We start from the raw sequence: 27,472 nt of genomic DNA, 5'->3' as shown, positions 1-27,472 counted from the left end.
CTAATTGCCTTAGACTTAATGGCTGTTAAATTGTCCACTAAAGTGAGCCTAACATCCAATAAACGTTTTTCATGTTAAGTGCACACATGTTAAATAATGTATAAGTGTAACACTTTTGGGTATTTATTACCGATCACAGTGCTCCTTTTATCTGTTTTTCTCTCTGTAAGGATGGAGCAATTTTTGTTCAGACATTATTCATGGTCAGCATCTACTTCTGGGACTGAGATGCCGGGTCAGAGATGACACAATCCTGGTGCCTATGCAGTTCTTGGTTGTGTTCACAGATGCCAACATGTGATGCTGAGCCTTCATGATTGAAAGAACTGAAGTGCAATGGATGAAAGGAGCAGAACAGGGAAAGTCAGGCTGGGGAGCAAAGTGCTAGATGATTCTGGATGTCCTCCAGTCAGGAAATGAGGCAGACTCTATCTGACTTGCTCCAGCTTCTAATGCACATTGTGAGAAGCTCCCAGTGTGCAGTGAAATTAGGGGAAGCAATTTCCAGGAGAGGAGCCGGTACAACTGTGCAAGACTGAAGGAAAGTCTGGAGATTTGCTTCAAGCCTGACGATAACACATACATACATACATACATACATACACACACACAAACAACAGTGAACCGTGCAGTATTTTAGGTGGAGGTGGTAGTATTGTTTTTTGTTAGGACACAAAGGACAGGATGGCACAGGATGTGGTTTTGAGTCCTGAATGTGCCATGTGTGGATTAGAAGTGAGCTGGGTGTTGGCCTCACTTGCCTGGGACATATGACAAGTGTATTATGGATGTGGTGACAGCGGCAGGCGGTCTGTAAGTTAAGGTAATGTAAACAGATTGTTGTTAGTCTTGGGTGGCATTACCTTGGCAAGTGTCAGTGATTTATAGGGGGTGGACTAAAAATGACAGCATTGGACAGTAGAGGAAATACATGAGTAATGCCAATCCTTTGTCCCGTCCTATGCAGGGTGATGATTGGGCTTGACAGTACTTCCAACATAGTGAAGGTGCTTTTGAGGGTGGACTTAAAATGGCAGTGTTGGGAATTATTGGAAATATACGGGAGTAACACCATTGTCACTTGCAGGTTGGTGATGGGGCTTGATATTACACACAGCCTAGTGAAGGGGTTTATGACTAGGTGACCTTAGCAGTCCCCTGGAATGGAAGAGCTTACTGAAGTGCAAGTCCACCCAAAACTTCTTTGTTTGCCAAAAGGTGGAACACAAACCTGCTGTGCCCAATTTAAGGTGTTCTCAGCATCCCTGTGCTGAGTTCCCGGATCTCTACACCTGCTGTGCCCATTATAAGAGGTTCTCGCCTTCCCTACACTGAGTTCCTGGGTGTGTACTCCTGCTGTGCCCATTATGAGGGGTTCCCTGGTCTGTACATCTGCTGTGCGCATTACTAATAGGTACTCACCATCCCTGCGCTGAGTTCCCAGGTGTTTACTCCTGCTATGCACATTATAGTTCTCCCCATCCTTACACTTAGTTCCCGGGTCTGTATAGCTGCTGTACCCATTATGAGAGGTTCCCGGGTCTGTATAGCTGCTGTACCCATTATGAGAGGTTTCCAGGTCTGTACATCTGCTGTGCACATTACTAATAGGTACTCACCATCCCTGCGCTGAGTTCCCGGGTGTGTACTCCTGCTGTGCCCATTATGAGGGATTCGATAGAAAATAACGTCACCAGCACTCCAAGGGTTAATGAAGCAATAGTCAATTTATTGGCACATTGCCATTCAACTGCTTTTCACCTCACTGTTGGATGTCTATTTTAGGTGCATGATTTCTTACTGTTGTGTAATTCTGAGCCTGATGAAGGGGACCCTTAGAGGCCCAGAAAGCGCTTGCAGTTGAATGGCAATGTGCCAATAAATTGACTATTGCTTCATTAACCCTTGGAGTGCTGGTGACGTTATTTTCTATCATATTTCTTCACAGTGCCATCCGTGGCCACTACAAGCACCCACCCGTCCACACGGGTCTTTCTTTGACTCCGGTAAGGAGTGCAGCAAGAACTCTTGATTTTTCATTATGAGGGATTCTCCCATCCTTGCACTTAGTTCCTGGGTCTGCACACCTGTTGAGCACTTTGAGAGGTTCCCAGGTCAGTACATCTGCAGTGCCCATTATTAGGAGTTTTCCCCCATCCCTGTGCAGAGTTCCTGAGCCTGCACTTTTGCTGTACCAATTATGAGGGGTTCTCTGCATCCCTGTGCTGAGTTCCCAGGTCTGTGCACCTGCTGTGCCCATTATGAGGGGTTCTCTCCATCCCTGTGCTGAGTTCCCGAGTCTGCACACACTCTTGTGCCGACTGTAAGGGGTCTAACATGAGAAGCTGGAATACACAAATGTGGGCCAGACCAGCCAAAACTCCCAGGTGGACAGGAACTGATCTGAGAAACGTTGAGTATCCATCTAAGAAGCCAAGAGCTGACTCAGCCCACCACAGGCTCCACTTATGAATAAATAAAATATCCATTACCATTTGTTTTTGCTCCTCTATGTGGTAACACTTTCACTGGTGTTCCCTGTTCAACCATTTTAAAGCTGGTCCCCCAATCATCATTGCTGTTCTTAGTATATCAATATATTTCTTTGTGGTCTCCTCCAGTGTCGGTGTTTCCGCGTGACCTTGTTCTTGGATATCAAGTGTTGGTGTTCCTTTCCTCTGACATTTTGCTGGGCCATTGTTTTGGGGCTTTAAATATCATTACTCTGAGCTCAGATATCCGCGCTCCATTGTTCGGAGACCTGCAGGTGCCATTGTGTTTTATTCTGGAACATCATCATGAGGGTACGGTGGCCTTACTTAGCTGGGGATTTGGTGATGGAGCTATGAAGGTGTAAAATACATCTGAACCCAATGGGTTAATATTTCATGAGGGTTAAATTGTTACTGTCATTTCAAAAGTTGATTCCGGGCTAAACAAATATTGCCTAAAGTAGAAGAGCCACGTGTGTGCTTGATGATTCCTTCCAGATTTGTGCTGTAATCCAACATTGAACAACTCTATGCAGCAACTTCCAGTAATAAAGACAAGTCGCTTCTGCTCTCTTCTTGTGGAGGGTGACTAGTCTTGTCTCCGCCCCCTCCTGTAGTTTGATATGGGCAGCCTGTAGTGTAGGGTTGCCACCTGTCCAGGATTCACTTGGACAGTCCGGGTTTTGAATGCTGTGTCCGGGTTTCATGGCACCAGAAACCCGGACACAAGATGTCAGGCAGACAGGGGCAACCAAAATTAAGATAGGGGCTGCTGGCCCCCCACTAAAAATAGCCTCGACTGCGATATTTACATATGAATGGGTGACTTTATGTACATATGATAAAAGCCGGGACTCATTCTCCCCCATTCTTCGTGCGTCGCTAGAGTGTTCAGGTTTCACTGGAAGAAAAGGTGGCAACCCTAATGTAGTGGGTGGAGCCTGCTGGGTACCTCCCACAGCTCTGCTCTCTGCACGGTACAGTGATGATGTCACCATACTTAGGCTGTGTACAGCACAGTGATGATGTCACCACTACTTAGGCTGTGTACAGCACAGTGATGATGTCACCGCTCCTTTTACAAGTCACATAAAGTGAATTTAAAGCCTTTTGAGGCTATTGAGGAATATATTTCAATTAAAGTTTGTGCCTGGGGTTAGGCTTTAATCTTTAGAAAACTGCAGTTTCTTTGGATGAACCCATGGTGATCCAACCATAAAAAGTCCCTATTCTTTGGTGACAACAGTTTCCCAAATGTGCTTCTGCATTGTCATCCTGTGCTGCTGACCCCCTCCGATCAAAGAAATTATTCAGCATTCATTAATCAGCTAGCAGCAGCGGGATTCCTCATATTTTGGATGGGTAACCTTTGTTGCTTTTCCATATGAACTTTCATTTTCTTTCCTAACCCCTTCAGCTTTTTTATGTCATCCATGTCCTGTTTGATCATCTCTTTCATCACCTTCTCTAAAGCCCAAAAGCCTGTTTGTTCCCCATGATAGAAGATTGTTTATACTTCCCCATCCTGCCACCCGCTTCCGAAATCTTTCTTCTCCTGAAGAGCTATGGCCTTGGGACTCTTTAAATCCAACACTTCCAGGAGTGTTTGAATGGCTGTTGGTAGACAAAGATTGGAAAGGTTTGGCAAACCATTTTGGTAGACAGAGACGTTGAAGATACCAACCTCAAAGGTGGAGTGACTTTAGCCAAGTCTTGGGATTGGATGGCAGTAATTATAAAGGAATTAGGTGACCCTTCCAGGGTTGGTAAATATTGGATGACCCTTGGCTTGGTTGATTGGTTTTGGCTGGCAATGGCCATTTGGGATTGGCTAACTGTGTTTTATGGTGGTCTGATACTGAAGAGAAGGTGGTGTCACAACAGAGCTAGTCATCTGGTGGTGGCCTCAATGTTTTTTTCTATGATTGTATGGCATGATGCCCAACGCTGGAGGATTGGTGCGCCGTCTGTTTTATTAAGTTTCAGTTACTATTCACTTTTGCATCTCCAATCTCTTTACTTACTGTTTTCACTCTTCTTTTCAACATTGAACTATCTCTGTACTTTGCCCATACATGAAGAAAAGCTAATCACAAGCGATAAATGGCTGACCCAATGCAAGTGGATATCACCCAGGCTGGGTGCCTTTCATGTAACAAGCTCATTCAGCATCTCAGAACGTCGTGGTGACTCAAAGGGATTGATTTACTAAAGGCAAATTAAGCTGTTCCCTTTGGAAGTGAATTTTCACTTGGCTTAGTGAATGAGGCGAAAAGTCAGTTTCTAAAGAACACCCAATCACGTCCAAGGAAAATAAACAAGGGGGTTTTTCCATTTATTTATTAAAGGTACTTGTATAGAGCCAACAATTTACACAGTGCTTCACTTTTTGTACGTTTACATCAGTCCCTGCCCCTGAGGAGCTTACAATCTGAGTTCCCTATCTCACATGCATACAGGGCCAATTTTGGAAGGAAAGTGGAGTTCCCCAGAGAAAACCATGCAAACACAGGGAGAACATGCAGACCCCATGCAGATAGTGTCCTGGCCGGGAATCGAACCAGGGACCCCAAGTGCTGCAAGGTATTTATTCTTGCACATGATTGGATTATGGAAGTCAGCAGAGCTCCACCTCATTCACTAAGCAAAGTGCAAATTCCTTTGCAGAAGAATGTCTGTATGCCTTTAGTAAATCATCCTCAAACTCTCTACAGCCTAACTTCATCGTACGGAGCAAACCTGCTCAGAGCTGTGACTCCAACCTTATTGAGCCCAATAGATCACTGGGGTAGCCAGAGAATAGCATCATCAAAAGGGGGTCGGCAATGGCACTGCCACATTTATTTCACACTAGTATTTCTTAAATATTTCTTCCAGCGGCATGCAGGGGCGTTCATTTTTTTTCTGGCATTGGCAGTGCCCTTCATTGCATTATTACTCTGAGGCCAGACTGCGTGATGACACGTGTCCATGACAGCCTGGACTCGGTGGTCTTAGGTTGAATGTCTATGGCTGTCATGCTGCCTTAAAGACTGAGGACATCTAGTGGCAGAAACGAATTACTGCAAGGGACTGTTCTGGATTATATAAGATCTCAGAAAAAGATGCTTTTTTATCTTCCATGGGGCTGATCATTTTATTGTTTAGCTTTAAAGATCAGGCTGTATTTGTGAATCCAGGAGGGTGGCCAATCTGCATGCATGTCCACATTATCTCCCATTACCCTCCTTTCTGCCAGCTTCTCACCTTCTCTCCTTTTGCCTTCCCTCTCCTCCACCTACTCCCTGACAGATATTCCATTCATTACCCAGGCCAAATTAAGGACCTACTCAAGTTCCTGACACTTCCTGTATTCTTGATGTATTTCCAGATGCATGTGCGAGACAGCTCATTCCAGATCCGCATAACTCTGCCATGTCATGTATCATACAGACGTTCTCGATGACCCAGGCGCGGGCGTCTACGTGTAATGCTCATTGCTCCGGCCCTCGCTGTTATCATGCCCTAATTTCCTGTTGTTCTTTTAATGAGCTGTATGTTTTCTATCATCTCGCTAATTACTGTACGTCTGCTGCAGCCAAGACTCCGCAGGATCTAATCATTAACTGTTCACGGCGTGTACAGAAATACACACGTGTGTCCTCTCCTCTCTTCTCCTATTGATGGAGATTGAGCGATAGGTCTGGTGTGCCAAAACTGGGCGAGTCATTGTGCCTCCTTGGCATGGAGAGGTTTGTTGATGCCATTTTGCCACCTGCTCCACATCTATTGTGATTCATTTGCATCCCATGTGTAAGCACAGCAATCAACTTGCCAAGGTTTCTGAAACATACAATCACTGGCCACTTTATTAGGTACACCTTGCTGGTACCAGGTTTGCCTTCAGAACTGCTTTCATTCTGTGTGGCATTGATACAACAAGGTTCTGGAAACATTCCTAAAGGTGCCCATACACTTTACAACCATCGCAAGACCTTAGTCTTGCGATGGTTGTAAAGTACTTAAAAAAACGTACGATCTGCCCATCTTGGACAGGCAGATTGTACTCTCGATCATCGCAAGCCCGCCCCCCTGAGGGGCGGGCTTACGATGACTGTAATGAGGGGCGGGCTTACGATGACGCGTGCGCACACCAGCGCACCAGCAGGCCACTAACTCGCCGAGAATCGTACGATTCCCGGCGGGTTTTCTAGCATGCTGGTTCGACGGAAGACGCGCGACCGTACAGTAGAAACGGTCGCACGCCTTCCATACACTGCACGATTCTCGTACGATCGCGGGATTTCCCGCGATTCTCGTACGAGAATCGTGCAGTGTGTGGGCACCTTTAGAGAGTTTGGTCCGTATTGACATGATAGCGTCTCACAGTTGCTGCAGATTTGTCGGCTGCACATCAATGATGCGAATTTCCCGTTCCACGACATCCCAAAGGTGCTCTGTTGGATTGAGGTCTGAAGACTGTGGAGGCCATTGGAGTACAGTGGACTCCTTAGCATGTTCAAGAAACCAGTTTGAGATGATTTTAGCTTTGTGACGTGGTGCGTTATCCTGCTAGAGGTAGCCGTCAGAACATGGGTACACAGTGGTCATATAGGGAGGGACATGGTCAGCAACAATACTCAGGTAGGCTGTGGCATTTAAAGGAGAATTATGAGGTGAGTGCTTTTCACTCACCTCATAGTTCTAGCCGACCTGTGACAATGAGACTGTCACAGGTCGGCTCAGTAGATCGGGAGGTTCGCTCACCTCTCGATCCTGTCACGGCTCTCTGCTGTGACAGAGGAGGAGCTGGATTTCCCCCTCCCCGCTCCGATCCGCCAGCGCTGACTGGCGGAACGGACGGGGGAGGGGGCGGGTACAGCTGGCTCTGCCTCTAGATAGGCAGAGCCAGCTGTCAGTCACGCAGCTGGGTGGATCCCGGCACAATTGTCGGGATCCGCTTCAGCAGCAGCTCGCAGTATACTGAGCCTAGGGTGACGGGAGGACGCTAGTTTGTGTCCTCCCTTTACCCTAAGGAGAACTATGGGGAAAAGCCTTAACCCCATAGTTCTCCTTTAAATGATGCTCAGTTGGTACTAAGGGGCCCAAAGTGTGCCAAGAAAATATCCTCCACATCATTACACCACCAGCCTGAACCATCAGAATTTTACAACAGAAATTGAGACTCATCAGACCATTTCCTGTTCTGACCTAGCAGGAGTGGCACTCTGTGTGGTCTTCTGCTGCTGTAGCCCATGTGATTCAAGGTTCGACATGTTGTGCGTTCAGGGATGGTACTCAGCATACCTCGGATGTAACGAGAGGTTATTTGAGTTACTATTGCCTTTCTATCATTTCGAACCAGTCTGCCCATTCTCCTCTGACCTCCGACATCAACAAGGCATTTTCGTCCACACAACTGCTGCTCACTGGATATTTTCTTGTGTATGAAAATCCCAGAAATACTCAGACCTGCCCCGTCTGGCACCAACAACCATGTCACGTCCAATGTCACCTAAATCCCCTTTCTTCACCATTCTGATGCTCATTTTGAACTTCAGCAGATCATCTTCACCACGTCTACATGCCTAAATGTATTGAGTTGCTGCCAGGCCTGGCGCTACCGCAAGGCAAGCGGCCGCCTGAGGGCGCTGCAGGGTGAGGGCGGAAAAAACAGGGCATTTTGACAAGTACTTGTACTTGTCAAAATTCCCCGATGCTTGCGCTATGGTTTTTTTTTCTTCACTTACCTTCGGTGCGGGAGAGCAGCGGCGAGTCAGCGCTGGTCCAGTGGGAGGATGGGAGGGGGCGGGCGCAAAAATGCAACTTTGCCTGTGTAGGCAAAAATCCTAGCACTGGCCCTGGTTGCTGCCATGTGATGGGCTGATTAGGTGTACATAATCAAGTGTACATAGGAGCAAGGCAGGGACTTATGAATTCTTTTTATTAACTGCTACCTGCAGCAGCCACTTTGAGCTGGAATAATAAATATGAAATGGTTCGGCCTGCTCCCCAGACGCACTTCGACATCTCTTTGGTAGGGGGCAGTCAGTGTAAATCGGTGGGTTGGAGCAGCCTATGCATTGGCTGGAATACCAGTAGTAGAAGGACCGGAATCTGTCTTTTATTTTGGCTCTTCCTTTATTTAGGGGTGGACCCATTAATATGGAGTTCTGGAGCTAGTGTATCTGTCCCACCCGGGAGTCGGTGTGTCCCACCCACGAGCAGGTCTGTCCTGCCCAGGAGCAAGCTGCACTGGCAACTGTTGGAACTTCTTGCACAGCCTCACAGAGAAACACAAGCACACAGTCTGATATGCATGCTGCTCATTGCTTGGAAACAGCAAAGAAGCCCCAGCTTTATTCTCTACCTTATTCAATACAACAGAGTATACCATAGATTCTGTATAACAGAACTTATAAACACTGCCATCTAGTGACCGAAATTGTATACTGCAGGAGTTATTGCTATAGATACAATAATGGGTATTCTACAGCAACAACTAGTGAGAACCTCAAAAGTGAACCTGTCCTCACACTGGTAGGTCTTTTGTATGAACAATATTACAAAAAGATCTGGTCAGAACATTTGATGTCGCCATCAGAGACTGGACGAGCGCCATTCAAAATTCATTCGATTTTACCCTTCGATTTTGGAAATGAATGGAGCTCCCACTGGAGTCTGATGAATGCAGACGAATGGATAAGGTGAGATCGATACTTCCCCCTTCTGATTCAAAAGGGAAGGAAAGTATGTTGGGCAAGTCAGGCGAGGGTCAGCGACAGTTCCAGCACTCTGCGTATTTCTTTGTTCTATTAAAGTGAACCTAACCTCCAAATATACATTGCTGGTGGGAGGGGATGGCAGGGTGCTGTACAAAGCTTCCTGATAGCATCACAGCACCCTGCCTTAGTACTCCTCTCCAGAAACCTCAGCCCTGATGCAAGCAGTGGGCTGGCACTTGGGAGGAGTTATGCAAATATCAGAATGCCTTTTATTGGTGGCTGTCAGGCTGTATTTGCATGCAGACCACCCTAAGTGACGTCCACATCTGATGCTGAGAGCCTTCATGATTGGACTGAAATCCTTCAGTGTCTGTGCCCCGCCCCCACTATTGCATCATTGGGGGTGGGCATACGAAGCACGGCAGGAAAGCTCCCTCTCTATTGGATGGAAGAGCTAACCTTCCAGGTTAAGGGAGCGTTTGTGAGCTGAGGGCGGTCCGATCCTGTCTGCGTAAAGCTGTGAGCAGCCCGAGTAGGAGGAGTCATCTTCAAACATCAGATTTTGTGTGTCTGACTGTGCGAGCGCTTGCGGATTGGAAGGGTTATTTTACAGGAAGCGTTGTCGGTTTGGAATGTGTTATGCGGTGTCCTCTGATGCCACCTGCTATGACCGGCGCTGGGAATGACTGGCAGCTATTGGGTAAAGGTCTCGCTGAGGATGGCGTGCAGCCAAGCATCTGTCTCCTAACGGCTTCGCTGGGACCCGCAGAGATGATCTCCCCGAGGACATGGAATATAGAGAGGGAAATGTTCAATTGCAATCCAGTCCCCCTCCATTCCGCAGCAGGCATCCCTTCCTAAAGAGCTCACCGCACCCCGGCCTCAGTAGTCCTCTCAAGAGCCCTGATGCAAGCAGTGGGCTGGCTCTTGGGAGGAGTTATGCAAAAATCCAAATTCCCTGATGGGTGGATGTGATGTCAGTCTGGAGTAGTGGGCATCCCTAGTCAGGCTGTATTTGCATAGGTAACTCCCCTGTAATCCTTCTATGAAGTTCCTTGTTTAGTTACTTCCTGTTCTAGGGTGACAACTGTTTCCAATTATGCTCACCCAGTCACATGCACCCCCTGGTGGTGACTACCAGCATCTGTGGAGGCACTCATTGTGCAGGCATGGTCCACTGTTGTCAAGAAGCTGGTCCCGATCAATGATGCGCAGCCAACATGTAGACAGGATGTGGCTGAAAGAGGCCGGAAGAGATCAGCAGCACTGAGATGCAATAAATGGATGAAAAATGGTACCCAAAAAAAAAAGTAGGGGTGTGGAAATTAAAGATTAATTTCTCGATTAATCGTTAAACCTTTTGATCGATTAAAATTATTTTGATCGCTAATGAAAACACTCACCTCTCCGCCGGCTTCCGTGAGTCCCGTCAGGATCCAGTGACGTCACGGACATTGACGTCACCGGACTCCTCCCCCCTTCCCCAAGTGGCTCCGTCGGCTAACGAAGGGAAGGGGGAGGAGTCCGGTGACGTCTATGTCCGTGACGGCTAACGAAGGAAAGGGGGAGGAGTCCCCCCTTCGTTAGCCGACGGAGCCACTTGGGCCGGTGAGTTTGCCCAAGAAACTTTCTGCACGAGCGCCAGCCAAGGCATTGGCCTATACACATACAGCACAGCAATGAAGTCATACAATGAACTAGGATCACACTAATCCAGCACGTTATTATTCTGAGTTGCCCCACTCAAGCGGCGGCCATATTGAGTGGGGCACGTGAGATTAATAACGTGCTGGATTAGTGTGATCCTAGTTCATTTTATTACTTCATTGCTGTGCTGTATGTGTATAGGCCAATGTAGTTGGATCTGTATGTGCATTATAATCGAAGTTAATCCATTTTTAAAAATTTCGATTAATCGAACAAGAAAATTTTAATCATTACCAGCCCTAAAAAAAAAAGCATGCACCATTTTGGCAATTCAGTGCACACTAGTGTGTTACCCAGCCATTTGGTGCACGGCAATGCATGTGTGTTGCCTAAATGCATTAGGGTGCCATTAAAAATGAACAGGACACCAATGCATGTAACCTGCTTTACCGCAACGCACTGCCACAGAAAAATGTGTCTCAGCGCCCTGGGTTTAGGTCATGGAGAACGCAGAGCAACCGCGACGGATAAATAAATGTATAGCGATGGGCAAAATACAATTCATGGACTTTCTCTTAAAATGTGAAGCATTTTCCTCCTCCCCTGACACACGCATGTAAATGACAAAAACACAACGACAAGGTCTGCACCCCCCTCCGGGCAGCCAGGCGTGTACGGCAGCGCCAGTGTATATATATGCATGTTTATTGAAATGTTATCTGTGAAGGCTGCCAGAAATAGACAGGAGAGACAGCTGCAGGATGTGCCTTCCTGGCAGACCTCTCTCCATTTATCACCCCCCTCCCCGGCCGGAGCTGTCAGAGAGAGGGGGGTAACCTGGGTCAGGGAATCACACAGCATAAAATGACCCATGTGTGTGTGTGTGTGTGAGAGAGGCTCGTTGGCTGTCCATTGGGCGCCTGGGCCTGGTTTATTAAAAATAAGAATGAACACCTAAAAAATGAGCCGTGGCCTTGCTGCGATCTAATCGGTTCAGATACCTTTTCATTCTCAAGAAAAGAAACATTTTTAGAAAACAAGAAAAACTATTTTTTATTTACTTTTATTTATTTATTTTTTAATTTTTTTGCAAGTTGGGTACCTACCAATTTTACTTTCTGCTCACCCTGCTGGTGAAATATGGTGTTTCAGTGTGACCGGACTTCGGACAATTGTTTTGTTTGTATTGGATAAAGAGGGGAACTTCCTTTTCCATATCTTTCCTTTTCCTCTTTCTTTCCTTTCCATTCCCTTTCCTCTTCATTTCCCCTTTTTCTTTTTCACTTTTTTCTTTCTTTCTTTCATTCTTTCTTTCTTTCTTTCCGTTTCTTTCTTTCTTTCTTTCCGTTTTTCTCTTTTTTTTTTCTTTCTTTTCTTTCTTTCTTTCTTTCTTTCCTTTCTTTCTTTCCTTTCTTTCCTTTCTTCTTTCTCCTTTCCTTTCTTCTTTTTTGGCGGGGACCCACAGATTTCCCTTTTTAGCTCACCCTGCTGGTAAAATATGGTGTTGCAGTGTGACCGGACTCCAGACAAATTTTTTTTGGATAGAGTGGGGAAGTATTTATATCATAAAATCTAGAGATGCACCGATACCAGTGCTGATACTTGGCAATTTCATGAGAACTACCGGGGTTGCAGCGGTTGCAGCTGGGACCTGGCTCTGGTGCTCCACCACTGTCCTGAAATCATTAGTCTGTATTGTTTTACAAAAACTGTCACACGACAATAAACAAAAATGTATCAGTACTCATACTTGTATCTGTGAGTACTTGGGCAAGTACCAGTACTCGTACTTGGAAAACTGGTATCTGTGCATCCCTTTATTTACATTAAACCAGAGATGTAGAAATCCCAGGAGCTCCGTGTGCTCCTTACAAATGACAGCGGCCTCCTAACTTTTGAATTTTCCTCTACTCTAGTCCTGGAGCTGGAAAAGTATCTGTACTTATACTTGTACAGAGTACGGTACTTGGTATAGGTGCATCCCTAATAAAATCCCATGTTAGTATAGTGTAAGGCAAGGTATCCTTTTTATTAACTATATGTATATGTATATTTACATGTAATAAATGAAAAAATCGGACAAAACTTTAAAATCTTCCGCCCACGCTATCCAAAAAAAAGTTATAATTGTCTGGTCAGGTCACGGTGCAACACCAAATTTCACCAGCAGGGTGAGCTGCAAGTGAAATCTGTAGGTGGCCAACTTTTTGTAGTTTCTTCCTTTTTAAATACTGTTATGATACCTCAACCCTTGCAGTGGGACTGAAAGGGTTACCTGCTCATTTTTGGTCTAGGGACTAAAATAAAGAAAATATATTCACATAATCCATGCTTCCGCTTGGCTGCTGGACCAGTCCCCCCTTAGATACAACGTTAATCATGACGAATGGCTACCCACTGAGCCCAGCCAATCCTTTCCCTTCGTAGATGACCGTCCTCTGGCCAGCTGCTGAATGAGAATGAACTGGCAGGGGATCCCGGGTGACCGCATTGTCCAAATATGCTCATGACCTCCACATCCACTGCCAGTAAGGTGGCGATGAGGCCCATGGGGTCAAGGTGGCTCTGCATGGGGTGGGGAGAGGATGTGGGTTTCAGTCCATGAACCCATCACACTGAAAACTGCTGTTCCTTATAAAAGACGGGCACTGCAGCAGTCGACGGATAGCAACCGTCTATAATCACAGGATAACATAGACACCGGCACTCCAAGTAGCGAATCAATGGCGTCTGTTTATTGACCCACAATGCAACAAAAAGCAACGTTTCGGGGTCTCACAGGATCCCCTTCATCAGGCAAAATGTTAGATGCGATGTGATGCATCACTCATTTTGCCTGATGAAGGGGATCCTGTGAGACCCTGAAACGTTGCTTTTTGTTGCATTGTGCTATGTTTCATGCGTCAATAAACAGACGCCATTGATTCATTACTTGGAGTGCCGGTGTCTATGTTATCCTTCCCGGGTGTGGGTTCCCTCCCAATGTTGAGGGCATAAGGCCTGATGTTTTTCTTCTTTCTTTTGTTTTTTTGCGTGATATCCTTCTCAAAATCAATACCAGGGAGAAGCAGTAAATGTGCCCCCCCTCCCTGTAACAAAGCAGGACACGTGCCCTGCAAAAGACAAATGTGAAGGCCGCCTTCAAAATCTATACAGGCCCTTTATCCAGGCATGCAACTTGGCCGGCCAGGAATGGGCTCCCCCAGCACCACCACGTTACACAGTACCAGACCCAAAACTTCACTCATTCGTATTGCCGAGAGTCCTGAAGATTCCAGATTGACCCTTCAATTCACCCCAATACCATGTAAATTGCAGGGAAAACAAACAACTTCCTTTGTAATTGACTTCTTGGATGATTGTCTTCTAGTTTTGTTCCAGCGAGTAAACTTATCCGCACGTGGCTTAATTTCCAGGAAAGAACAGATCTGTACACAATAATAAAATAATCACTTCAAGGGAAAATGGAAAAAAACTGGTCGCTTTCAGTAAACATGTCTGATGACTTTTTACTAGAGCGATAGAATGTGATTTATGTTGTTTACTAAACGGAGTTGAGCTGAAGCAAGTGAATCGGGCGAACTCGTACCTACCACAGCTACATCTGAGCCAGAGGTACCGGGGACCGCTTAGCAATGGCCCAATCCAGTGTTTTCAATAATTGAATGTTTCATTTATTGTTTTTTGTTTGTTTGTTTAAGGAGGTTGTTGATGTTTTTTCTGTTACTATTATTATTGATAATAATAATTATTATTGTTATTATTATTAAGGCAATTCATTGTGGTTTGGTGGTGTTTGTTGTTACTATTATTATTATTATGAATGAATTAATTAATAATAAAGTGCAATGCATTGTGGTTTGGTTGGTGGTAGTAGTAGCAGTAGTAGTAATGCATTGTGGTTGTTGGTGGTGGTGATGGTAGTAGTAGTAGTAGCAGTAATAATAATAATAGTAACAGCAAAAACATCAACAACCTCCTTAAAGAAAAAAATTATTATTATTAATGCAATGCATTGTGGTTTGGTGGTTGTTGTTGTTGCTGTTACTATTATTATTATTTAATGATAAAGTGCAATACATTGTGGTTTGGTTGGTGGTAGTGGTAGTAGCAGTAGTAAAAATAATAGTAGCAGCAAAAACATCAACAACCTCCTTAAACAAACAAAAAATAATAATAGCAATTATTATTTTAAATAAGGCAATGCATTGTGGTTTGGTGGTTGTTGTTGTTACTATTATTATTATTTAATAATAAAGTGCAATGCATTGTGGTTTTGGTGGTGGTGGTAGTAGTAGTAGTAGTAGTAGTAGTAGCAGTAGTAGCAGAAGTAATAATAATAGTAACAACAAAAACATCAACAACCTCCTTAAACAAACAAAAATAATAATAATTATTAGTATTAAGGCAATGCATTGTGGTTGTTGTTGTTGTTACTAATGTTATTGTTGTTTGTAGATTGGGGAAACCTGCTGGACAATGAGAATCCCAGATTAAGCAAAGCTCAGCGTGAGGCTGCAGGTAGTGTTGCTGTAATTTAGTGCAGGTAGACCTTCATGTTGCCCGAAGCAGCTGAGACAAGTAAGGATGTAAAATTTGTGAGCAAAACTGCAATTATAGTTCAAGAGAAATGGGGAAAAAATGTCTAAAAGGTGCTGAAACAAACCTACAGCAGCCGACTGTCTCCACGCCCCCATGCCCAAATGCGGGGTCTTTTGGATAATTTAAAATCTTGTCTGTGAAGGTTCTCAGTCATCCAGGTCAGGGTATATCTGTAAAAGATAAGTCAAGGCAACTGGACTTGCTGTATTTTTCTTGAAGACGTTTCACTGGACATCCAACTGGCTTTTTCAATTCAGAATGACTTGTACAAAACAATTCTCTGGGAATAAATATGGTGAACGTCCCTCCAATCCACATACAATGCTGTATAACACCTCTCTCTGGGCAGGTTAATAACACCTCCTAGACTCCAATTATGGAAATGCATTCAACACCTGGTTGTGACTAACAGATTATGTGGATTGGAGCGACATTCACCATATTTATTCCCAGATAATATTTTGTACAAGTCATTCTGAATTGAGAAAGCTCAATTCAGAATGCAGCAAGTCCAGTTGCCTTGACTTATTTTTTACAGATATAATTTAAAATCTTGCCACCCTGTGGTTGTGTTCAGTGCCAAAGTGCCACTTCTTGCACATTCCTATTGGCCACTGAGACCGCCTATCATAGTAATGGGCCCATAGGGCATGTTGGGGAGGCAGGTGGAAGTAAGCGAGCTATAACACTACTAGTTAGAACAGCTTAGAATTCAGGTGACTTTAGCCTGCTGCAGGTATGTTTCGGCACTTTATACATATTTGTAGGTATTTTTTTAATGTCACACAGTCACTTAAAACAAGAAGCAGAATTATAGCACAGAGAGCTCCCTCTAGTGATCTAGTGGCCAAAATTATAGCACAGAGAGCTCCCTCTAGTGATCTAGTGGACAAAATTATAGCACAGAGAGCTCCCTCTAGTGATCTAGTGGCCAAAATTATAGCACAGAGAGCTCCCTCTAATGGTCTAGTGGCCAAAATTATAGCACAGATAGCTCCCTCTAGTGGTCTAGTGGCCAAAATTGTAGCACAGAGAGCTCCCTCTAGTGGCCAGAATTCTAGCACAGAAAGCTCCCTCTAGTGGCCAGAATTCTAGCACATAGAGCTCCCTCTAGTGGCCAGAAGAAAAGAACAGAGAGCTCCCTCTAGTGGCCAGAATTATAGCACAGAGAGCTCCCTCTAGTGGCCAGAATTATAGCACAGAGCGCTCCCCCTAGTGGGCAGAATTCTAGCACAGAAAGCTCCCTCTTGTGGCCAGAATTCTAGCACGCTCTGTAGCTCACGCTCTCTAGCACAGAGAGCTCCCTCTAGTGGCCAGAATTCTAGCACAGAGAGCTCCCTCTAGTGGCCAGAATTCTAGAACAGAGCGCTCCCTCTAGTGGCCAGAATTCTAGAACATAGAGCTCCCTCAAGTGGCCAGAATTCTAGCACAGAGCGCTCCCTCTAGTGGCCAGAATTATAGCACAGAGCGCTCCCTCTAGTGGCCAGAATTATAGCACAGAGAGCGCCCTCTAGTGGCCAATCTTCAAATCTCTGTAAATTAAAGTGATATTAAAGGGTAATTTTTTTTCCCTTCCCCCCCAATGTTAATGTTAGCACTTACCTTAAATGATGTCTCTTAATCCGAGCTCCCTCTCCTTTCCTGATGTTTTCATCTGTCCCTCCAGCGGTGCGGCGAATCTCCGATCCAGCGCTGACTCCTCTCTGCTTGCTGGCACTTCCGATCCAGCGGTGTCTGCATGCGGGTGTACGAGTCTATAGACTTACCTTGCGTCTCTGCTCGCCTCCCGGCCTGAAAATCCGAACTGTGCATGCACCCGCCCCAAGATGCTTTGCGGCCGCCCAAGCAGTTTCGGATTCTCAGGCGGGAGCGCGCGACGAAAACAGAGTAAGTTTAAACCGCTGTTAAAGCGTTTTGTTTTTTTAACTTTTTGCCAATATCTGCTGCTTGCTAGCCTCAAATATAGGCAAAAAAACCGGAGGGTTTAGAATCCCTTTAATAAAATAACAAAAATATGGATGAGTGAAGCATATGAAGGTCCTATTGTAGCCAGATTCACACTTATGATGGTGCAGTAAGGAGTTCTAAGGCTGGGCACACACCTTACAACCATCGCAAGACTTTTGTCCTGCGATGGTTGTAAGGTACTTAAAAAAATGTAGGATCTGCCCATCTTGGACAGGCAGATCGTACTTGTGATGATCACAAGCCGCACCCCCTTGAGGGGAGGGCTTCCGATGACCGCAATGCCGAACGGCAGTGTGCGCTCAGGCCCGGATTTCCCACAAGGCTTTTGTCCGGCTTTTATCTTACGAACATGCTACACACCCGCCGAACATCGTACGATGCTCGGCGGGTTTTCGAACATGTTCGTAAGTTAAAAGTCTTGCGACCTTACAGTAGTAGAGGTCGCACGGCTTCCACACACCTTATGATAATCGTACGATCGCGGGATTTCCCGCGATTATCGTACGATTATCGTAAGGTGTGTGGGGACCTTTAGACATTCTGAATGGCAATCTCTCACACACATATACTATACAGTAAAAACAATCGTGTCTGTGACTAGGCGCACCACAAGGCTCCAATGTGGATGCTCTTTGCGTTGCAAGATGGAGGAAAAAGCTGTACGAACACAGATGTCACATCTGATCCATACTGCTGTGATCAGGAGATTACCTATGCATGGATCTTCTCCTGATCAGCCCGTGTGAAAGGGGCCTAAAGGGGCCCTAAATGATTTATATCTTTGCAGCTTTACTTTTATACAAATGTCGACCAGGGTCACGTTGAAAAGATAGATACAAGAAGGCAATGACTAAGGCCTCATGTACGAGGACCAGAAAAACATTTCTAATTAGGGTTGCCACCTGTCCAGGATTCACCCTGACAGTCCAGGTTTTGAATGCTCTATCCAGGTTTCATGGCAGCTGAGTCCCAGCAGCTCTCTAATCATATTAGATGACCACTCGCTGGAGCCCCACGAGCGGTTGCCTAATTAGAGAGCCTCCACAATGCTGCTTCCTGTCCGACCGACTGACAGAACCATGCCCATGATTCTCTTAATCTGGCCCTGTCTAAACCAATCGTTTAGTTGACCTCATTAACCATTAGAAATAGGGATGCCACCTTTTCTTTCAGCGAAACCTGAACACTCTAGCGACGCACGTACATTTTTTGGGGAGAAGGAGTTGTGGATTATTCTTATTCAAGCAGACAGGAGCAGCCAAAATTAACATAGGGGCTACAGGCCCCCCACTGAAAATAGTCTCAACTGTGATATTTACATATGAATGGGTGGCGCTATTTACATATGAATAATCCACGACTCATTCTCCCCAAAAAATGTACGTGCGTCGCTAGAGTGTTCAGGTTTCGCTGAAAGAAAAGGTGGCATCCCTATTTCTAATGGTTAATGAGGTCAACTAAACGATTGGTTTAGACAGGGCCAGATTAAGAGAATCATGGGCATGGTTCTGTCAGTCGGTCGGACAGGAAGCAGCATTGTGGAGGCTCTCTAATTAGGCAACCGCTCGTGGGGCTCCAGCGAGTGGTCATCTAATATGATTAGAGAGCTGCTGGTGCCTCTGCCTGGTTGAGTTCAGCCTGGCCCGGATTGGCATTGGGCATACTGAGGCAATCCGGGCCGGCATTGGCCAATTTTAGTGGTAGGCCTGGAGCTGGTGCTCCCATGGCCCCCATGTTAATCTGGCCCCGGGTTTAGACCATAGCAATATAGAAAAATTGAAGGAACGGGATGGAAATGGTTTTTTTCTCTAACGGTGAATCTGGTTTTCTTTCGGAAATCTCCGTTCCTTCCAATGTTAAAATCCAACGAAATTATGAACGGCGTTCGTCAAGTTTCCGACGACTTTATAGAAATTTCTCGCCAGATTTTTTTGCACAGAAAACTCTAGCCGCGTATTTTGATGGCGCAGAACTGTCCACGTATCGGCCAGTAAGGCTCGTGTGATGGTTGTTTGTGAATTGGGAGATCTGGCCATTTACACTACCAATGTTTTTGGACAGTTTTTTTTTTTCTCCCTCTGTGAGGTGATAAAGGAAGCCCCTTCTCGCCCTGTCAGCTGTGATAAGACCGGGCCCCCACCTCTCCTCCTCTACTCCCCCCCCCCTGCCCTCCTAGAGGCTGTGCATCTCCCTGCCTGTGCATGGCGAGGTCGCAGCTGTTGTGTGGGCTTCTGAGGACGAGAAAGACACACTGGCTGGAAGAGAGGACGGGACAAAGGCGTCCGGAGAGGAGCACAAGGTGAGGAAGGCTTGTGGTGGTGGGGAGAGGACACTCATCCCAATCTATACTCTTGCTCTGATCTTTCTCTATTCTCGCTCTTTTGCCTGGCTCCTTCCCCCGTTGTCACTGGAGTCTTGTTTGTGATCTGAGACTGTCCCTTCAGTCCAACATCTACACCAAGCAAATGTTATTGGAGGTACGGTCCATCAAAGCTTCTCAATAGCCCTGGTTCTTGACCATGTGTAGCGTAGAAGGTACTTTCAGTGGGTTCAGGGGGTAATTCCGCTCATTTTTAGTATGGAGTCCAAGATGTTGCACACAAAACTGCTATTGGTCAGTGTTTGTAGTTCTTTAACTTCTTCCCGCCGGCTGTATGTAGACACGTTGATACAAATGCGAGGAAGAGCGAGAGGCACTGTGATCTTTGAGTGTGAACGTCCCATGGTTGCGATATAGATTTATTTTGTGGGGCTCAATTGCTTGGCAGTAGCTGCACTTCCACCTACAGGGACCCCAGAGTAGGGTTTCCACCTGTCCAGGATTCACCCGAACAGTCCGGGTTTTGAATGCTCTGTCCGGGTTTCATGGGAGGAGAAACCATGACACAAGATGTCAGGCAGACAGGGGCAACCAAAATTTAGATGGGGCTACTGGCCCCCCCACTGAAAATAGTCTCAACTGTGATATTTACATATGAATGGGCGGCGCTATTTACATATAAATAAGCCGCGACTCGTTCTCCCCCAGAAATGTCAGTGCGTCGCTAGAGTGTTCTGGTTTTCGCTTGAAGAAAAGGTGGCAACTCTCCCCCAGAGAGGGCAGGTGGGGGTCCTTGAGAAGTTGATTAGAACAAAAACCAGAGGCGCCACCAAACTAAGAAGAGTCCAAGTAAGTTTTTATTGGTAACAATAAAAGCATTAAAATTCCAACGGGTTTAGGGGGAAAACATAGACCCCCTTCATCAGGGCTTCAGGTGTAATTCAAAAGGGAATCCTTTGGGGAACGGACTCAAGGGAATTCTGGAATGACCGTATTCCACTAATAAATGGACTTTTGTTGATTTCACTGAAATGGTGTGCTGGTGACATCCTTTTGCAAACTTGTATATCTTCACGGCGCCATCCGTGGTCACTACCAGCACCTGCCAGGATTTCAAGGAACATCCTATACCAGTATAGAGTGCAGCAAGACACCTATATATTACTGGACTCAGGGGAAGTTACAAAGATAGCGACCACAAATAGGAGAGAACATGCAGCAGCCAGCGATTGGGAGGCTCTCAATTGCTGACTGCTGTATTTGCTCTCGTATTTGTGGTATCTGAAGCCCTGATGAAGGGGAGTCTGTGTTTGCCCCTGAAAAAATTTTGGCCGATTCGGCTGAAATGCTAACAGTGTATGGCCAGCTTTAGCATAAGGCATGAACAACAACAACAAAAATCTATATGCGTTATTAGTACTACATATGTTATTGGCCGTTAACACCTATGGCCCAAGCTACTGCATGCGTTTTCAAGTTAATTGTTCCTTTCAATGGTCCTAATGAGCAGTGCAGGGAATCAGACAAGTGTCAACATACCCTCATGGGGTGGGGAGGTGTACATTACAGGAAAGGGGGGATGGCATCCTGGTGGTTTACCGGGGGTACCTCTGGCTCTGTCCGGTGTCCCACCCAGCTCACTGGTGTCACTGGTTGCCAGGAGCTATTAGCAACCTGGGATGCTCTGGACAGAAAGGGGGCAGCACGCATAGCTACTGTCCCCCCCATGTGAGCCAAAGAGATGCCACCTGAGGCAACCACCGCAGGCTGCCTGGGACTGCCCTAGTCACATGTCTCGGTGACATTAATCAGTATTATTAAGTTGGCCATACACCGTTAGAGTTTTGTGGCAAATACTTTTTGTGGTAGAAAGTGTCCCTCTTCCCTGTGCAAAGCTAAGAATACACGGGTAGAATTTTGGGTTGGAAAAATTTAGTTCATTCAATTTTCTAATAATGAAGGGCATCATATCAATGATCGTTATCGACTGTAGTGCTGGAAAAAAATGGAAGGAGAAGGATGGACTTTTTCCTAAAGGAACTTCTAACAGTGAATGTGGTTTCCAGTCAAGTAAACTCCACTTGTTTCCAAAATCGAATGTTAGAACCAAGGGAAATTTCGAGTGACATTCTTTAAGTCTCTGGTGTAATTACCCAATGTTCTGATGAGGTGTTTCATGTGACTGTTCATAGGAAAAAATCTACCAGTGGACCTCCACCATAAATCAGTCAGCTGATCCGCATGGCTGATTAATGGGTTCCTGTGCCCACATAGGGGGTCCGGAGACTCAGCAGGGAGCTCAGGATTCAACATATCGCAGGATATACAGGTGAAACTCGAATAATTAGAATATCATGCAAAAGTAATTGCAGTAAGTGCTGCAAAAGGGGCCCAAACCAAGTACTGAGTACATATGCATGCTTGTACTTTTCAGAGGTCCGATATTGTTCTATGTACAATCCTTGTTTTATTGATTGCATGTAATAATCTACTTTTTTGAGGTTGTGGATTTGGGGTTCTTGGGGTTTTCATGAGCTGTAAGCCATAATCATCACAATGATGACAAATCACGGCTTGAACTATCTTGCTTTGCATGTAATGAGTCTCTCTCATATATTAGTTTCACCTTTTAAGTTGCATTAGTGAAATAAATGAACTTTGCACGATATTCTAATTATTCGAGTTTCACCTGTAGACAGACACCTCGGCATTGGGAAACTGGGATCAGGCATCTGATTGCTGAACTGAAGATGCGGCATATCAGCCCTGTTAGAAAAGAGTCAAGCTGGCCATACACTGGACTGTTTGCATCCGGGTACAATTGTCCGCAGGTAATCACAGCATGGGCCATTACATGCAAATTGCCTGCGAACAGTGCCTTTTTTTATATTTTCATACAGCCCCATGGGCTGTTCAGCATGAATCGGGGAATCCCCCCACCAGGCTATTGTATTCTGACAGCCGCAGAAGTTTCGGACCGGCTCCTCCAACAAGAGTCAATTGAAAGATTGACTTGTCCCAATAGGGCCACACAATTTTCGAATTTCCAGCAGTGTATGGCCAGTTTTAGAGTATACTCAAAGTTTACTCCAGTGATTGGCACAGAGTAAGTCATGGGTGTAGAAACTTACTGGCAGGAGACTAGAAGGAAATTTGAAAGCTGTGGCTTATAACCGCAGGGACGTGTAGTCCCACATTGACTGCATGCTGCTATCTGATCACTGGGATTGCTGAGACTTGTGGTGCTGCATTGACAAGAGTGTAATCGTTGCTGTATTTGGGGTCGCCCCCAAATTCCTTTTTTGTGAATCGTTGGAACTGTGACCCATGCTTGTTATATCTATCACTCCATTCTGGTTCCCTCTGCCCTACTGTGTGCTAAACCCCCCTCAATAAAAGCCCCACATGCCAGATCCTGTGTGCTTCACCTAGCTACAACCAGAACATTTTTCAAGTTTTGGAGAGTCAGGGTTAGACCCCCTTTCAGGTTTTTAGTGCTTTGTGTGTTCCCATTGGGAAGATCCATCTATTCTCTTCTTGTCATGGTGACCACTGTCACCGAGATACAAAGTGATGAGGAATCCAAACGTTTTGAGCTGTTACATGTACAGGAAGTGATGGTAAATCTTCCAATGGGAACAGCTGTTTCAGAGGCAACTAAAGGTGCCCATACACTGTACGATTATCGTATGAGAATCGTGGGAAATCCCGCGATCGTACGATAAAGTGTATGTAAGGCGTGCGACCGTTTCTACTGTACGGTTGCACGTCTTCCGTCGAACAAGCAGGCTGGAAAACTCGCCGGGAATCGTACGATTCTCGGCGGGTTAGTGGTCTGCTTGTTCGACAACTGCCAAATGGGCCGATGTGCGCACACTGCCCATTCAGCATTGCAGTCATCAGAAGCCCGCCCCTCAGGGCCTCTCCAAGATGTGCAGATCCTAAGTTTTTTAAATTACTTTACAACCCTTGCAAGGCAACAGTCTTGCGAGGGTTGTAAAGTGTATGGCCACCTTAAGAGAAGATTTCTCGTGCTTTCATGAGATTTCCTCTCACTTCCTGTTCCATTTCCAGGATAGGATGTGAAAGGAAGTCTTTCCAGTGGGACACAGACAAAAGAAGAAGTTAAATGACGGTTCTGAGCTTACCATACTCTATCCAAAATGTAAATGAAACAGAAAGAAGCCTGAATGAAAAAGCTGCGCAGCATTCACATAAAGCATAGATGTATCATTCTCTTTCCTCAAAACTTATCTGGACTTTCCATGGCCTGATTTTTGGTAATGGTGGAGGACATTGGCTGTACTGAAGTTTTCCAGCACAATGGAGGATATCTGCTGAGAAAACTGGGCTTTGAAAGTTGTAGTTTGGGTTCAAGTAGAGTTAGATGAGTTGGGGTTGGAATACCAACAGGACATCTTCCTGTCCATGGCCAACTGTAGACAAGCTGTTGAAGTACAGACCTTGACCATGCCTAAAATATCTCAAGTAGCAGTTCACAGAGTACAGTTACTTTTGGGCAGGATTATATAAAATGTATAATTGATTCAGGAACACTTTTGCCGGTCTCTAAGCATGGATCAGACCATAGACCTAAAGGTGTCTCTCTGACCAAGACAGGGCACAAGACATGTGCCCCTCCTCTTCAGCATTGTGCCCACTGCTATTTCTTCATCAGACAGTCTCATTGTTGTCCTCTATGAGTGTGTGTTTATTCGAAAGTTGTTTAAAAATAAATAATTTGCCAGTTTGATCATTCTCCATTCAACAATTTACAGTCTTGCTCAATTTGCTACTACACAACAGCACCACGCTTCTCTTTACTGTCTTTGTCTTATCTGTGTTTAACTTGCACATCATTTTTCCTCTTATCACTCTGCCTTGCATCCCGTTCTCAGAACTGTTCTGTTTACTTTTTCTGAGAGTAATGTCCTTTTCAGTTTGTTGAGTTGTGTGTATCCTGTAACTTTGCAGATTGCCTCTACACGCCCCGAAATAATGTTTTTTGTCTTTTCTCTTTTTTGTCTCTTAGGTAAATTCAGTGAGGACCAATCATGCACTTCTTGTCTCTGGCTCCGGTTACCCTCTGCACCCTCTCTCTCCTCCTGTCTCGGGCACTCAGTCAGAGTGACACTGAGCTCCTGGTCACCACCCGCTCCGGAAAGGTGCGAGGTACCAGGCTAAGCGTCCTCAACAGTCATGTCACAGCCTTTCTAGGGATCCCGTTTGCTGAGCCTCCGGTGGATAAGTTAAGATTTCGACGCACAGAGCCAAAGAAACCGTGGAGCGATGTGTGGGATGCGACCATCTACCCCAATGCTTGCTTCCAGTACTTTGATACTTTGTATCCTGGGTTCTCTGGGATGGAGATGTGGAACCCCAACAGGCCAATGAGCGAAGATTGCTTGTACCTAAATATATGGATTCCTCACCCTCGTCCTTCAAATGCCACAGTAATGGTCTGGATCTATGGAGGCGGCTTTTATAGCGGATCTTCTTCTCTGGACGTCTACGATGGACGTTATCTTTGCCACACAGAAAATGTCATAGTTGTCTCAATGAATTACAGAGTAGGAGCTTTTGGCTTCCTAACGCTGACACCCGGAAATGCTGATGCCCCAGGGAATGTAGGCTTGTTTGACCAGCGACTTGCACTACAGTGGATCCAAGATAATATAGTGTTCTTTGGGGGTGATCCCAGGACAGTCACCATCTTTGGGGAGAGTGCTGGAGGTGCTTCAGTTGGCATGCATGTCCTTTCTCCTGGTAGCCACCATCTCTTTTCCAAGGCTATATTGCAAAGTGGTTCTCCCAACACGCCATGGGCTACTGTTACACCCCAAGAAGGTCGACGTCGGGCAGAACTTTTGGGAAAGCTTTTGGAATGTAGACAAGGAAATGACTCAGAATTGTTGAATTGCTTAAGAACAAAGCCACCACAGAAGCTCATTGACCATGAATTCTCTGTTCTTCCATCACCAAGTGTCTTCCGCTTTGCCTTTGTACCAGTGCCTGATGGAGACTTCTTCCCAGATGCCCCTGAAACACTGATGAACATGGGCCGGTTCAAACCATGCCCCTTGATAGTGGGTGTCAACCAGAATGAGGGATCATACTTTTTGTTGTATGGAGCACCTGGCTTCACCAAGAACAATGATAGTTTGATTACTCGGGAGGAGTTCCTCGGTGGGGTGAGGATGAGTGTTCCACATGCCAACGATATTGCACTGGAAGCAGTGGTAATGCAGTACACTGACTGGGCAGATGAACATGCTCCAATAAAGAACAGAGATGCCATGGACCAGTTGGTAGGAGACCACAACATCATCTGTCCCGTGACTCATTTTGCAGGAAAAATATCTGAATTTGGAAATCGAGTCTACGCCTATTACTTTGATCACAGAGCCTCCAATATTGCTTGGCCACAGTGGATGGGAGTTCCACATGGCTATGAGATAGAGTTTGTCTTTGGACTTCCCCTGGACCCCAAACTGAACTATACAAAGCAAGAGGCTGATCTGAGTCGGAGAATGATGAAATATTGGGCCAACTTTGCAAGGACAGGGTGAGGGTGTACAAAGTTTATAATTTTATAGCCAGGAGAAAGCAGACAGTATGTGCTTCAGGGTTATCAATTTTGGGTGGTCTTAGGCCAAATCGTGATAAAATTAAATGAGCAACAATTGGGACAAAATTCAGCTGCATCAGTTGTGAGGGTTTTAAAATATGCTTAGAAATCTCTGGTAGATGAAAGAACTGCTCTGCTTATAATTTTCCGTCTTAAGTGGAATGAAGCATAACACAATCCTCCACTTGGTTGTTACTGCTCCCTATGCCTTGTTTAGCAACAGAAGGGAATATTTTTGCAGTGGACACCATGTGACCCTGAAATGCTGAAACATGCCTGCAGCATGTTCTGTGTTAACCAGTCTCTAGCTGACTCTCTCCATAGAAGTTTATTGAGAATACTTCTGCAAGTGAGGAGGTTCCAAGCATATGTCATGGACCTGCATTGATGGGGTATGGTCAATAAAGTAAATAAAGACTGGACAGCTGAGTCATCAAACACTCTGCAGACTGGAAACAAAAGGTTTTGGGATTGCTACTTTAGGGATCATTTCATTTAGTAGAAGAAATTAGTTGTGGTGGCCTTGGTAGTGTAGTATTTGATAAAGAAAAATAGATTTCTTCCATTCAGTGAGATCTCTGTTCTTCTGTTATGTTCTCTGAAAGCAGTGGCAGGATGAAGATTGTCATTCATGGAGATAGACATTAAAAAACATCTGAAGGCCAGTGATAATTACTACACGCTGACTTACATGTGTGTGTGTGGAGTTGATAAACATGGGCCTTAATAGATGAAGATATTCAAGAAGATGGCCGTAAAGAAAATGGTTGTTAATCAAAAATAAACATTCAATGTTAATTAATGGTCATTAAAGTCCAACTTTACCCAAGATCTTTTTTATGTTTTGGAGTGGTAAAGAATTAGAACCTCTGTGGGTTTCTTATTGCTGTCTATGCCCCTGATGGAGAGGTTTCCTCTTGCCTCTTGCTCTGGTAACATTGTCAGGAGGTAGGAGGAAATTTCTCCAATGCTGACAGTCTGCAACATTTTTTTTCTCATGCAGAGAGAAAGGCTAGAACTTATCTTGGGTTCTTTAATTGCTGTTTGTTCCCCTGCTGAGGAGATTTTCTGTTCCGATCAACTGGTGGGTCGTGACCCAAAAGTGGGTCGC

At 45.3% G+C, this 27,472-nt stretch overlaps 1 protein-coding gene across 2 annotated transcripts in view; it reads left to right on the top strand.

Moving 5' to 3' along the window:
- Positions 1-27,472, top strand: part of ACHE (acetylcholinesterase (Cartwright blood group)) — a 46,848-nt gene that overhangs the window by 4,847 nt on the left and 14,529 nt on the right. For both annotated transcript variants that reach the window (XM_018562000.1, XM_018561999.1), the window contains exon 2: positions 24,766-26,298. In XM_018562000.1, the coding sequence (XP_018417502.1) occupies positions 24,788-26,298 (1,511 nt within the window). In that variant the 5' untranslated portion in view covers positions 24,766-24,787. The remainder of the gene's footprint in view (positions 1-24,765; positions 26,299-27,472) is intronic.

This window comes from Nanorana parkeri, unplaced genomic scaffold (genome assembly GCF_000935625.1).
Source record: "Nanorana parkeri isolate BGI_ZX_2015 unplaced genomic scaffold, ASM93562v1 scaffold554, whole genome shotgun sequence".
In the NCBI taxonomy this organism is placed as follows: domain Eukaryota; kingdom Metazoa; phylum Chordata; class Amphibia; order Anura; family Dicroglossidae; genus Nanorana; species Nanorana parkeri.
This window is presented reverse-complemented; position numbering and strand designations above follow the sequence as displayed.